This window comes from Lasiodiplodia theobromae, assembly GCF_012971845.1.
Source record: "Lasiodiplodia theobromae strain AM2As chromosome Unknown scaffold_7, whole genome shotgun sequence".
Lineage (NCBI taxonomy): Eukaryota > Fungi > Ascomycota > Dothideomycetes > Botryosphaeriales > Botryosphaeriaceae > Lasiodiplodia > Lasiodiplodia theobromae.
In genome coordinates this window covers 694,284-708,092 of record NW_023336563.1, presented here as the reverse complement: position 1 = coordinate 708,092, position 13,809 = coordinate 694,284, and the positions used below count along the sequence as shown (strand labels likewise).

General features: G+C 51.4%; 3 protein-coding genes across 3 annotated transcripts; 2 read left to right on the top strand and 1 right to left on the bottom strand.

Annotated features, from left to right (window-relative positions):
• Positions 1 to 2,928: 2,928 nt before the first annotated feature.
• On the bottom strand, positions 2,929 to 4,527 carry LTHEOB_2877 (Cytochrome P450; the record flags this gene model as incomplete). Its single annotated transcript, XM_035511737.1, has 3 exons — positions 2,929 to 3,816; positions 4,222 to 4,457; positions 4,512 to 4,527. The coding sequence occupies 3 exons, from the start codon at positions 4,525 to 4,527 to the stop codon at positions 2,929 to 2,931; spliced, it is 1,140 nt and encodes a 379-aa protein (XP_035363603.1).
• Positions 4,528 to 6,151: 1,624 nt separating this feature from the next.
• Positions 6,152 to 6,604, top strand: LTHEOB_2876 (uncharacterized protein; the record flags this gene model as incomplete). The annotated part of the gene is made up of 1 exon (XM_035511736.1): positions 6,152 to 6,604. The coding sequence occupies one exon, from the start codon at positions 6,152 to 6,154 to the stop codon at positions 6,602 to 6,604; it is 453 nt and encodes a 150-aa protein (XP_035363602.1).
• Positions 6,605 to 9,642: 3,038 nt separating this feature from the next.
• On the top strand, positions 9,643 to 12,455 carry LTHEOB_2875 (Mgs207 protein; the record flags this gene model as incomplete). Its single annotated transcript, XM_035511735.1, has 7 exons — positions 9,643 to 9,902; positions 10,288 to 10,395; positions 10,458 to 10,719; positions 10,827 to 10,972; positions 11,048 to 11,175; positions 11,239 to 11,928; positions 12,241 to 12,455. The coding sequence occupies 7 exons, from the start codon at positions 9,643 to 9,645 to the stop codon at positions 12,453 to 12,455; spliced, it is 1,809 nt and encodes a 602-aa protein (XP_035363601.1).
• Between the last annotated feature and the right edge of the window lie 1,354 nt (positions 12,456 to 13,809).

Below are 13,809 nucleotides of genomic sequence, written 5' to 3'. Positions count from 1 at the left end.
TCGCGCTGGCCGTCGGCTGCAGTACCCCTCTGTAAGTGTTGATGCTTACCGGAGTGAGACGGAACCGACGATCTGTGGGGTAAGGTGGAGCTAGAGCTGCTTTATTGGGACAAGGAAAAGCGCTTTTCGACTGTTGCCTGTTGTTTGTACACGCACAAGGGGTGCTGCACCCGATGATCGGCACGAAGAGCGTGGGGGCCAGCAATGAAAGTTCGTTGCCTCTCTTTCCGGACTTTATATTCATCCTCAAACATAAAATCATTTTAGCATAATAAACTTGAAAGATCCCCTCAAATGTACCAATACGTCCTACAGATAACCTCATGCACCAGCCCCGGCGTCTTTTACTTCAAACGTTCGAAGCACTGCTGTTATTTGCAATGCTCCAAAGTTCTACAATAGAGTAAGTGGGGCAGGCTTTAGTTCTTAACTACTGCTTCCTCTTTCTTTAGGGCCGTGGGCCAAGATATCTCAGAATGGCACTGTCCACTAAGTTCGACTGTTGCAAGTCTCGCTGCTGCTGCGCATTATTTACATCTGCTGATCATCAGGCATTGACGTTTGTGATGAAACAAAACATTATGCTAAATTGCTCTTGCGCAAGAGATAACTGCGCATGACAAGTAGCACCGGTTGATTAGGTGCGGGCAGGGTGATGATGCCGTTGCTACGGATCATCAGCATGTCTTAATGATGATGTAAAATATCCTCGAAAGCTGCCTTCATTGTTTCATGGTGCAATAACCGGGTAATTTCACTTACAAACCGGCCAGAGTGATGAGCTCTCAGTTGGTTTCTGGCTACCTCGACCAAAAATCAGGCTCATAAACAAGTGCACATACAGAGGCTTCAGATAGCAGAGGTTTCGGGTTTTAATACCCCACAAACGTCTCCAGAACACCTAACAAAGCTGCTCCCACACTCACTCCTGCAAATGACGAAAGAAAGTATCTGAAGCCTTACTATCACGCGCTAGTCTGCCTGGTCAGTTGAGAAATCCAAAAACATGCATTTGCAGGTTGACGTTACAGATCACAAGACAACATTAATGTTTAGAGATCAAAAAAAAAAAGTGGGAAATAAACAGACGCAGCAATCCTGCTGTTGACAATGGCCCAGGCAGAAGATTCGTTTCTGCAGAAAAGACCAGAGAACCTCATAACTCGTTCTTGGAGCGGAGATGAGGTCAACGCAGTCCATTGCCGGTCAAACGTAACAGCAACAAAACAATCAGATATTCTCGACGCTACTAATCTCCATTCTGTATTCTCAGAGGTACTCATCATTGACGGATGGTGCTTAGGTTCATTTTAGTACTCAGCGCTGTCCGGCTGACAAGGTGAAACACAGCGAAACTCCAAAAGCAGTCAAGAACTCATCACGGGTTTTAAAAGCCGTACACGCCCTCTGGTGTGCCGGGCCTGGACCCCATCATATCGTACTGTTCTGTGATTTAAATATCAAAGATTGTGGTGGACCTAATGCACCTTTCAAATCACTGCAGATGATGGCATGTGTTACTGGCCGCTCAGCTGAACAAGAAACAGCATTTGCATGCTTAGCAATCATCGGCTTTCTTTGAAAATGTCATCTTGTGCCAGTTTTCGCAGCTGAACGTCACGGATGATCGGACCGTGGCATTGTTCCTCGCATAGACTCCATATGAATTCAACCCCACAGTCAAAAGCCTTCTTTCCCTTGATGACTACCTAGTGGGAGCCGATACGTCGAGATTGACAATCGCAAAAGGAAATAACACTTGTGGGGTGTTCCGGAGATGTATTTCCCACTCAGCAGTGAAGGCTTTCCCGCGCTCCCCGGTAGCCAGTCCAATCTAATGAAGATAAGCAGCATTAAATGTCGATGATGTTCGTCAGCGTTATTACACAATGCAGACTATCAGTATCTTTAGGAGAGAAGAACGGCGCCCGTGACTACTCGAACTCAGTACCTCAACACAATTCTTTCTGGAGTGACCAAAATTGAACAAAGGAGCTCCAGACAAAGCTGTGGCATTGTTAGCGTTGTTTTATTGCCGAGGTATGCGCTTGGATCACGTGAATCCTCCCCGCGGGCGCAAAAAAACGAACTGTCAGCCCGCAAGGCCACCCCCGTCCCCCCAACAACAAAAAGACAAAAAAGATGTGGGAATTGAGCCCAACGCGGGGGTCGAACCCGCAGCCTTGAGATTAAGAGTCTCACGCTCTACCGATTGAGCTAGCCGGGCGGCTGTTGCATTGCTGCTGGTTGATGAAAGGGAGTTTGTGGTATGTAAATATATACGTAAAACTGCCGGTACAACCCTTGCTACCGATACATGCTACACAGACAAACGAAAACGAAGGAAACGAAGGTATCAGACTGCTGCAGTAGGCCGTGTCGTCTTGTTGACATGACTCCGAAAATTTTCTCCTCCCGTTTCCGATTACCGGATTCAGCTTAGTGCACTCGTAAGGAAAGACTACTGACTTCTTGATGGCTTCACGAATGATGCAGAAAGCTCTCCTGCTAGAAAACACTACAAGATCGGGTTGATTGTGAGCAAACCCCATGGTCGGGCCCCTGAAAATTTCTTCCCGGACTCATTGTTCCTTGCCGAATTAAACGTAAATCATAAGAAGACGCTATGAAGTCGGACCTGTGCAATGGTTTAACGTCAAGCCTCATCAATTGTCATTATTGTTGCCGAATATATTTGCTGTGTTTCGTTAATTTTTCTTCAACACCAACGCAAACCCCTTATTCATCTCACCACTATAACGATATCTACTCATTAAGCTGTATGACATCATTTCAGTTACTCGGTGTAGATAAGCACATACTTTGCTGCTATATTACACGAAGCAGCAATTTTCAACCCGTACATTTGCACTGTTCAAATTTAATTTTAGCCACCAATTACGCACCGCTGCGCTCCCAAATTTCTACTCAATCCATCGCCCTCTTGAGCCTCACCCACACTGCACCCCTGCCATTCTCCACTAATGGCCCAAAGAAATCTCTCGCATATGCGACTCCAACATCCTTTTCGCATACCCCCTCATCCAATTCCACATCAAAAGTTCTGAAGAAATTTCCCAGCACAAGCGCAATCTCCCGCTTTGCCAACTCGTGACCAATGCACATCTTCGCACCCTTGCTGAACGGCACAAACGCCTTCTCCATGCGTTTCCTCTGTTCGGGAGAAACAGTAAAATTAGCATCAGCCCCATCATCCAACCACCGCTCCGGCCGGAAGACGTGCGGATCCGGCGCGAAGGCAGAGGGGCAAAAGAGCGAATCCGCGAGGCTCATACTGATCACGGTGCCAGGAGGGAGGACGTATGTCTTCTGTTCCTGCAACTGTTGCTGCCCTGGTGATAAAGAAGACGGTGTTGTATACGTCATGCTTTCAGCGGGATTGATGCGAGGCATGCGGGAAAGCACGGCCGGATTGTGGCGGAGGGACTCCTTGATGCAGGCCTGGAGATAAGGGAGGTCGAAGAGGGTACGAGACGGAACGAGAGTGGTGGTGCGTTCTGACGTGACTGATGAGCCGATTTCGTGAAAGCTGTCTTTCCTGCTGCTACTGGTAGGAGGCGGTTGTAGGCTCTTGAGCTCGGCACGTAACTTTTGAAGTATTGACGGGTTTCTCAGCGCGCGGTAGACAATTTCGGTCATGGTATTGGCGGGAGCGTCAACGCCAGCACCGAGAAGCGCGCTTGCTTCGGCGAGAACGCGAGATGGGGCACGTTCGTGCTCCGGCAAAAGAGGAGAGACGTGGAGAGCCTCAAGGATGGTGAGATTGATGATTTCATGAGTTTTGGTAGGAGTGTGCTGTGTCAGTTTTGCAGCTTCGGTAGCAAGGCGCTATTAAAATTCAAAGACAGATGGGAGTTAGTCTACTGTGAAGAAGAAATGGGCGGTACTTACACGGTAATGCTCTTGAATATCTTCATTATGCAACCTTGCCGAATCCCAAGCGGGGTTGAGTAAAACAGGTAGTCGTCGGAGGATCGAATGGATCCACGCTGCGTGTCTTTTCCAGTGCATGAGCGTTGTTCCTGCCGTGTGAGATTTCTGCATGCCCTCTCCGATGTCCGGCTTATCAAGATAACCTTGAAAATTTGGAAAAGCGTATGCTCCCGAGATATCCATGGCCACAGCTCGAAAGGCTACGGCCAGGTCCACTTTTTCTCCCGTCTTGCATGAAGTATCAAGGCGATCTAGTAGCTTCCTTACTTTGTCCTGAATAAGGGGCTCGACTTTGTCCATAGAACTTGTAGAGAAGAGCTTGCTTAGGGCGCTTCGTCGGACCCGGTACAGGTCGCTTGGAATGGTGCGCAATACGGAATTACCAGGCAAGAAGCCGTAGAACCATGGATCTCGTTCTATTTTTTGGTTGTTGGAGTAAAGAACCTCGTAGTAGGCAGGATCACGGATATGCACCTCATTCGGCTTGATACGAACGATCGGACCTGGCACAGGAAAATCAGCTTGCATGAAACCCTATCTGGAGAAGAATTTCCTACCATATTTGTCGTGCATCTCGCTGACCTTGTTGAAAAATCGACCGACCATCACACAGTCCCACCAGAACTCGTAAAACCCAGTCAGCGCGCACACTGCAGGACCGGGCACATGAGCCAAAGGATGGAAGAATAGCCGATAGAAAACCAGCGATGCAATGTACAGAACTATGAGAAGCAAAGTTTCCTGGGCCCAAAGATCTGCGATATTTATTGGAAATGCCATGTTGCAATAACGTTTTGGAGCTGCCACTTTGGTTGTGAGTTCAAGAACATAGGGTTGCTTTCATGAAAATATAAGAAAAGGATGCATTCCAAAGCTACGTTTAGGCTCACGGCTACAAATCACTCCGATGCGGGAGCGGGAAGTTAAAATATGGAGCTGGGATGAGAACAACTGCTCCGTAGAAAAACATTGGATCTCCAGTGATGGTACCGGAAACTTCCGCGTTAACGAGAGTCAGCTTAGTCTTCATGCAAGGTGAAACTGTAGTAAGAATAAGGTTTAGAGATGCATACCCTGGATCTGGATCGGCAAAGCTCGGAGACCATGAATCAAAGTTCTTCTCGAGTCTGCAACTGGGTAGTCGAGGCAATTGTCCAGATGTAAATGTCAATTTAATAATTATATATTTACACTTGGATTATAACTTCAGCTACCTGCATATATAAATTGCGGATTGTATCTCGCGAAGTAAACTACGAAGAATTCATCACCAATTTTGGTTCAGGCCTTCTTCTCCCCAAGTTCAGCAGAAAGCCTTTCACTTGCATACAACTTATAGATATATCGCGAGCACTCCAAAACTGGGAGAAGGAGATATTCGACAAGTATGGTGATTAAATAAATTGAGGCGCAGCAGATCTCTCCACTTATAAAGCCTCATAGTTACGACAGCAAGCACTTAGCTCCGCATTCCCGTGGAAATCAGGCTGAAGAACTGAAACGGTACTTAACCAATCATGGCAGAGCTTTAAAAAAAATGTCGTGCAGATCGCTTGCAATCATTGGCTTGCATATCACACCAGAATAGCAGCGTGGCTGGGTGTTACAGCCCCCTCTCCCAGCCGATGGCTTGCGCGAAGAATAGCAGGGCTCCCCAATTCTACCTTAGAAGAATAACATACGTGGGTAGTTGAAGCTATCGTCCGGACGTGAATGTCGAATTTTTAATTCTACATTCACGTCCGGACGATAGCTTCAACTACCCACGACATGAGCAAAAAACAAATCCACGCTAGCCATCGGCTGCAAGAGGACTGTACGGTAGAAACTGGGTCCAGGTGGGCTTTGGGTATATTTCTAGGCTCCTATTGGCTGCATCAAAGGGCATGTCATGTGAGTTCGCGCTGCTGCCTGCTGTGCGGACGCGTCTCCGCAGAAGTACGCGACACGTCACTTCTGCCGTGACACGCACAACTACCCCTACTATCACACATTGCTGCCTATCGCTCGCCGTCGCTCGTCGCTCCCATGAAACCCCCCGGCTGGCCCCTCTCAACGCTTCGCTGTGGTTCCCTGTGTGAATACCCCATCCCTCAATCCACCGGACGATTATATCTCTATCTTCATCAAAACAATTCCTCGTTTCGTCCTCGACCTAAGCGTTTTTACGAGTTTCGGATACACAACTTTCTGCGACATGTCGGCCGAGGAGGAAGAGCGGATCTGCAAGGTCTATATCGCCATCTTCAGCAAAGCCCCCAATAACGATATGCCGTTGTACAAGCATTGGGCTTTGGCTGTTATCGACACATGGAGAGACGAGAAGGGAGAGGAATATGACGAAAGCTTCAAGATCCAGGCGATGGGTTTCTCGGGTCATTACAGGCTGGACATGCAGCTCTCAAACGCAAAGGAAGACGAGAGTATGATCAAGATGGTACCGATATGTCGCATCTACGAATCCATGCGTGTATCGCTTATGGCGGCTGCCGAGCAAGTCGCCATCAGAGACTACGACCTCACGTGGAATTGTCAGAATTTTGTTCTGGATTTGCTTGAGCATTCGCGCAATGAAGGATTGCTCACATTCTCGGACGCGAAGATGGATGAATTTCGCGCAATGGAAGAGGGGTTCGTTGCGAAAGAATGAAAGCTTCCTTAGCTGTGGGATTCAATAGCGGTATGGCGGGGGAGGGGGTTTGTAAGTAGTCATGTGGCTCCCGTCCACTATCACCAACATTTGCTCGCCATAAATCATCAGTGAATATAATTTCCTTAGAGCTTCTATCGAGCTATCACGTTGTTCCTTATCAAGAAAATTGCCGAGAAACAATTGCACCAAGTTCAAGTGAGAGGTATTTTACGGTGGCAACGAGTCTGACTTGAAATCCTGAAACTTTCAATAATATCCAAGCTTTACTGACGGTTGTGGTCGAATCCAATGTCTGGGTGCTTTTCGAATATTTTTAGATCCCACATGTACGTCCGAATATTTGCTTCAGCTGCCCATGTCCGTCAAATACTCTCCGAGCCGCGATGTCCCAATGCTGCACCGGCAATGCTTCAATTGTATGTGAAGACGTCGGCCTCCGGAATAATGACGTGTGGAATCTGGAGTAGCTGCCCAAGTAACTACCCAACTATAAGCATTCAGACGCCTAATTTTCGAGAGCCATGCTGACCTTTTTTAGTGCAGCCAGAATGTTAGATATCTCTTGCAAAAGAGTGATGACGTCGGATACTTTGTTGTACATGTACCAGGCTCTGGGTGAAAGGACGTGGACGATTTTGCTATCCGTCATCCGCTGGCGGAAGTGGAGCCAAGGGTGTAGTTCCGCGGCGATATCTTCTTGGACCGTTGGGAGCGTCCGACACTTGACTCTAAGCGCTGCACGCTCGGCGCGCGTGAGCATAAAGATGTTCATGCTTGTTGATGGAGGTTTGAGGATGTGTTCTGTCTTAGAGTGTACAAGGGTGAGGAGAGGACATTATATACCTGAGCCGGGTGGGTCACATGTGCCAATAGAACATCACATTTGACAAAAGGGAAGGAATGTGTTAGTGAAGGTGAGCTTGAAGTACGCGGTTGAGACACTCAGTCGGGTGACTGAGGAAAGCACGGGCCCGTCCGCTTTGTTGGCAGTGTAGAGATACAAACAGCGCTGTGCTCAAAGAGTCAAGTGGAAAACAGCCAAACGAGTACAGCTGAAGCGTTTGTCTGCCCGCAAATGTAGAATTAGTAATTCAACAAACGCGCCTGGACAGAAGCTTCAACTACCCACGGAAGTTCATCACCCTTTATATCATTCACAATCAGTGCTTCAAATAGAAACTTGAGTCTCGTCGACAATGATTTTGATCTTTCCTGATGGAAATAGTCTCTCCTATCTGCTTCTCCGGCCGAGTGGGTCTTGACACGGTTCTCTCTGGAGTTGCGTTGTTTGATCTTTTCCGACCATGAGCAGTTTTCGAAGGGACAGATGATCCTCTGGCTCTTGTCCTCCGCTTTCATTAATCTCTCCATGTTTTCCATTGGGTCTTGTCCGGCCAAATTCCAGCGAAATTGCGGCGTATGCTTGCATTTGCTCTTGTGAATAGTCCTACAGGCTTTGCATTGCTGATTGGCAGCCCCGTTTGTGGGACGATGCGCAAGGGATTGTAGCAATTGCCATTGTGACAGCTCCATCTCGTTCAATTGTGTGCTTGTGGATCAGATCGGACGGAAGAGATCAAGGCGGGGTTGGATTCAGAGCTTCGGACAGCGGAGCATTTGATGAAGGGCTCGATTTAAGAGGCAGAGAGGGGTGCGTGAGATCCGGGATCAACCGCGGAGCACAATTCACAGTCGACCTCGAGGAGAGCGATTTTGATTGCTTGAAAGAGATTGAGGCCGAGAACGTGGTCAAGGACGAAGTGGGAGGTGCGCGGGCTTTAGTCGCTGCCTCCGCTCCTGCCTTCCCGGCTACTTTGGCTAGGGGCGCCGCGTTTCCGCCCAAGACTGCCTCGAGGCAGCCACTACTGCAGCGTCACTGCAGCAGCCGGCTGTGCAAACGCTTCTTCCCAACGAAGTTCCTATCCTCTCCTCTCCGTACACTGCTATCCTCGAAAATACGCACTCTCTCCCCCGCGGCCCTGTTGGCAAAGTGGCAGTGGGAAAGATACTTCTGGTCATCATCACCGGTTCCGATCAAGCAGGCCCTGGCCCGCCCTGGCGCCGTTTCCGCCCATCAGTCCGCGACCTCCTCCACTTTCGTTCAACGAACGCCTGAGTGCACACGGCCGCAAAAGAAGTCGTTCAGGATCCGTCTCGCAACGACAGTCCGGCGCCGGCTGGGATCTTCAATGAAGGCCTGAGGATGCACAGAGCCATATAAGAACTTGGACTCGATCAGTGTCCGGAGCCAAGCTCAAGCAGGAGAACAACGATGACTTAGATGACGACTTACCCAACGCCTTAGTACCACCGGAGGATCAGTCCGATGACGGCTGGTCAGACGTTGATGACTCAGACGACGATGACTTGCCTAACGTCTTCGTACCGCCGGAGGATCAGTCCGACGATGGCTGGACCGACGTTGATAATAATGAAGATGAGGAAGAACTTGACTCTTTCGACCAGGGAACTCCCGAAATACCAGAACCCTCGCGCTCAAAATGACTCAGACTTTTCCGAATTCCAGCCCGAGACTGAGTCTGCGTCTGAGCGTGGTGTTGCGAAACGTAGGACCTGCGTTACCAAAGCTGCATCACGCCCTGGGCCCGTCCACGATTCCCATGTCAGTGTGCCATCGCACACTGGCTCCACTCACGACGCTCATGACGATTTGCGTTGGCTCGATGGAAAATCAAATAAATGTATCTCGAGCATGGTAGCACAAGTTTATGGCGCGCTGGCTGGATCTCTCTCTCTCTCTCTCTCTCTCTCTCTGTGTGTGTGTGTGTACGTTTGGACCACCCGGGGAGTTGCAGATTTCTGGATGTAGATGTAGGTTCTAATGCATGGTTACTTGAGCTAAATATGGACGGAGGTGTGGTCTTTTGAATTACTCTTTACATGGGCACTTGAAGCTATCGTCCGGACGCAAATGTCTAATTGTTAATTATACATTTAGGTCCGGATGATAGCTTCACCTACCCCCTTTTTGGCCGGCGAACTTCACCCAGAAGGCCAGCCCATGCGAGGCCATTATGCCTATGGGAAGACCGGCCATCATCGACACGGCCGACAACAACCGGGAATACGGGTCTTATAAGGGCTACGTCTACTGCGGGGCGCACGGATTCCAGAAGCTCGTTGAGGACGCGGCGACCATGGAAAACGCGCTGACCTTGAAGAAGTGGTTCCGACGCGACAAGGCGACGGAAAACCTATCTAGGCAGATCTCGGAGCTTACTGCTCTATATGCGGAAAGCTCTGGCGATCTGCACATCCGTCGGCACCGTACAATGTTCGTTCAGGTATGACGCATGGATGGAAAGGAGTTGTTCCGGTTTCCTAAACGAACCATAAGCATGAGATGCAGGCATCGCTGGTCCGGAATCACACGGATGCCGTAATAGCCATGGCTGAGCCTTTCCATGCAATTCGAAACTTTCGGCATTCGGCTTTGACCGTCGACGAGGCGTCTGGCGAGCAAATGAGCGAGCTCCATTAGGAGAGACGTCATCAACGCCCCTCCCGCGGGTCGCATATGCAGGAAGCAACAGGGATCGGAACAAATGAGGGCTTGTGGATTTGAAAAATGCGGGGAAAGCTTCGCGACCACTTCAACGAGGGGAACCTCTCGCTCTCCGCACGTTCTGTAAGCATCAGCTCATTCTCTTTGCCAACAGAATCTTGAGAGGCCAGAGAGGATTGGTCGTGAACTCGGACGTTGCCCATTCGGCTCCGCGCATTGAACCCCACCTGCTCGCATCCAATCCTACACCATCGCACCTCAGGTGAGTTTCTCCTCCCTTTCTCAACATCGTCTTTAGCGCGAAGTTCTCACAATGACGGCAAGACAAATTGAGAGACAGCAGCTACAATCCGCCGCGATTGGCTTTTCGAGCGTCGCGCTAGCCACCGCCGCCATGTTCTCGTGGACTTACAATAAGATGCCGGACTTCTTCGCGCAGCGGGTCCGGGTCGAGAAGGAGCCGGTATACACAGTCGAAGAGATACCGGAGAAGCGCGCGCGGACGGTGAAGCACTTGCTGCAAGCGAACCACAGCATTTTCAGCGTCATTTACCATAACCTGGAGTTCCACAACCACCTTCCACATGTAAGTCTCGATGGAATCACTTGAGGGAACTGCCTCGTCTTCCTCAATTGAGTCTCCAGGACAGAGAATGAGAGCAAGGCAAATGCGCTTCTGATTGTCGCATGTAGATCCTCGGTTCAGCCTATATCCTCGGTTCGGCCGACGAGCACCTGAACGAAGTGTACGAAGTCGAAACGGAGACACTGGAGAAATGGAGAGACTCGCCCGGTGAAATCACCGAGTCAAACTGGCGAGACTTCTTCGGACAGAGGGAGTAAGTAGAGGAAGAGCATGGGCAGAGCCTACCTTCCCGTACAAGGGAGCCTCACAGCTCACTCACTTTCCCCAGATACCAGCGCGCATACATGGACTTCTTCGAGGATGAGATCCCCAAGCACGGCCACGACTGGAAAGCCATGGTCGAGCAATACCTCTTCGAAGGACCCAACCCGCTCATCAACAACATCATCTGCGGCCGTCAGTCTTCCCCCCATCCCCACCCCTCCCCTCCCCACCACTAACCCCCACCCCCACACACAGTCGGCCACGCCCTCATCCACCTCGGCTACGCCTACGAGCTGAACTCCCGCACGCTCGGCTCCGAAGCGCTCGTGCTGGCAACCTGCTTCTACAACGCGCAGCACAAGTACCTCGACGACCCATCCTACACGCGACCCCCGCCGCCGACCAACCCCGCCAGCACGTCCCCGCTCACGCTCCTCACGCGGCTGCAGCACGACGAGCGCTTCGACGGGCTCTACCCGGCCAACGACAAGGGCGACGAGAACATCGCCATCCTCCTCGCGTCGCCGGCGCACGAGGCGGCGGTGCTGGAGTACTGGAACGCGCTGGATGTGCCGAGCGACCCGACGAGGATCTTTGAGAGCGTGCAGCGGGCGGCGGTGGAGGTGCTGGTTGGGACGAAGAAGGGGGAAGAGGAAGAAGCGGTAGAAGGGGAGGAGGAGGATGAGAAATATGACTTCTTCCTCGTGCACACGCTGACGACGAGCCACGCGCTGCGCCACCTGCTGCCGAGCATGCCTGCGCGCTGGCACGTCCCGCTCGTGCGGCAGTGGTGGCTGCTCGTGCTGACCGTGTACGTGGCGCAGCACCGGCCGGGGATCGAGCGGGAGCGGATTGACGGCGTCGATTTGGCTGGGAGGGGGTGGGCGTTTGTGGTTGAGCAGGCGTTGCGGGGGAGGTGGCGGAATGATGCGCACTACGTGAAGGGTGAGTCGTCCTCCTCCTGCTGTGGCGTTCTGAGATGATGTTTTTTGCACTTCGTTTGCTTCGCTAGCAAGCTGGGCGGTTGTGAGAGTGCGAGTGGAAGAGCATTGACCCGCGAGGGGGAGTCGTCGGGTCGGGTCGGACAACGCGACTTGCTCCCTTCCTCCGCCTTTTTCGGTCTCCGCGCGTAAGGTTGCTGGCCTTCGGAGAACGGACCGCCGGCGCGCGTCGCGATGCATTCTTCCCTTCCACTTCCCTGACTCGAACGCATTGCTTTCGTCGGAATTGCTGACCCGGTGTCTAACAACAACGCAGGTCTCCGCGCCATGAAGAACGCAGCCGAGACGTGGGGCGACCCGGAGCAGTTCCTCCTCAAGGCGGCGGTCCGGTTCGCGACCGACTTCAACGGGTGGGGAGGCTTTGGAAGGGCCGAGATCGAGCGGACGGACGTGAGGAAGCAGGCCAAGTTGGGTATCTTGGCGGACGATGAGGTCGAGCTGGTGCAGGCGCAGGCGCAGACGGAAGGTTGAAAGCAGGGGCGGTCTTGCGAGCTATCGTTCTGTGATCGTTTGCTTCTCCGGCCTCCTTCTCATCTCGTCCCAAATTCCTGTCATTGGTTGGTATTGTGGGTGATTTGAGTTTCTTTCCTTCTCGCATGAAGGCAACCAGAAGCACTGTTGTCGGCTGTGGTGAGTGAAACAGGCAACAAATCTATCTTTGGCACAGACTGTGTCCAATCGCCCTATGACCTTCCTATACCTTACCCCAGTTCCCCGCTGTCCCTGCTCATTCGGGCATTGCATGGCCCATCAGACTCGCTTTTGTAACAATGCAGGATCTCGACTCGCGGGCTCGGATTTACCGACAGCAGATTGGAAATGTCGCCATTTGCGGACTTAGAGATTCTGAGTAATGGGTTTGCGATCTCCGTCAGCAGCACGCATTCGGCAACCGAAGTGCGTTAGCGATGGGGAAAAGTCCGACAGCGGAAGGTGGTAAAGAGAGGGTTATAGTCGTAGGTATACAATAGCGGAAAGGTGCCGCGAGCACCTTTAGTCAGGATGATAGCGCCAACACCGACAAGTCTGGGACCGTTCCACAGCACCACAGTAGCGCACGAAAAAAACGAGCCCGCCGAGTCGAAATCCGATCAGCTACATCCGACAAATCCGATTCCTTTCCGAGGCCTGCAACAGCGGTGTCGCATCGCCATCCCGTACCATTATCGCCAGCAAGACCAGTTAGGCGATGCAGCAGGTAGATGGGCGCTTAAAAATTAGAGTGAGGTGCTGCAGGGCCCTGCCATTCGATGTTTCCGGGGATCGTCGGCGTTTGAAAGCCGCGGCGGATGCAAGGGCTTTGAAACGTCGCCTACTTTATCCGTCTCGGAACTATCTTATCAAGATGAGGTAAGGTGGGCTCGCCTCCCCATGACGTACAAACCACAGCGACGAATTCTCATAACGCGAGCATGCAATTCCGCTCAGGCGAGTTTTGCTTCCGATGGAGCGTTTTTCTCGGATTCAATCTTCCTCCCATATGACTCTGCCTCGCCCTTCTTTTCTTTTCAATTGTAGCGTAACCCCCATCATCTTGCTGCTGCATCGGACGAAACAGATACGCGAGGCGTGAAACTAGGACGCAAAATCCGACCCGCAGCAACCACCCGGACGCGGCAGCGTGCTCCACCCTACCCAAGACCGCCCCTAATACCGGGTTACACCACTTCGGATTCGAAACGCTCCCCCGGATTTCAGGGCCGACAAGGGAATTGACGGACGAAACGGAATAAAGCGAGGGCTCTCCCTCATCCTCTCCATTGTAGGACCACACCAGGACACCTATCCCTCCCATTGGAAGAGCTCTCTCCCCAATTAGGAAAAA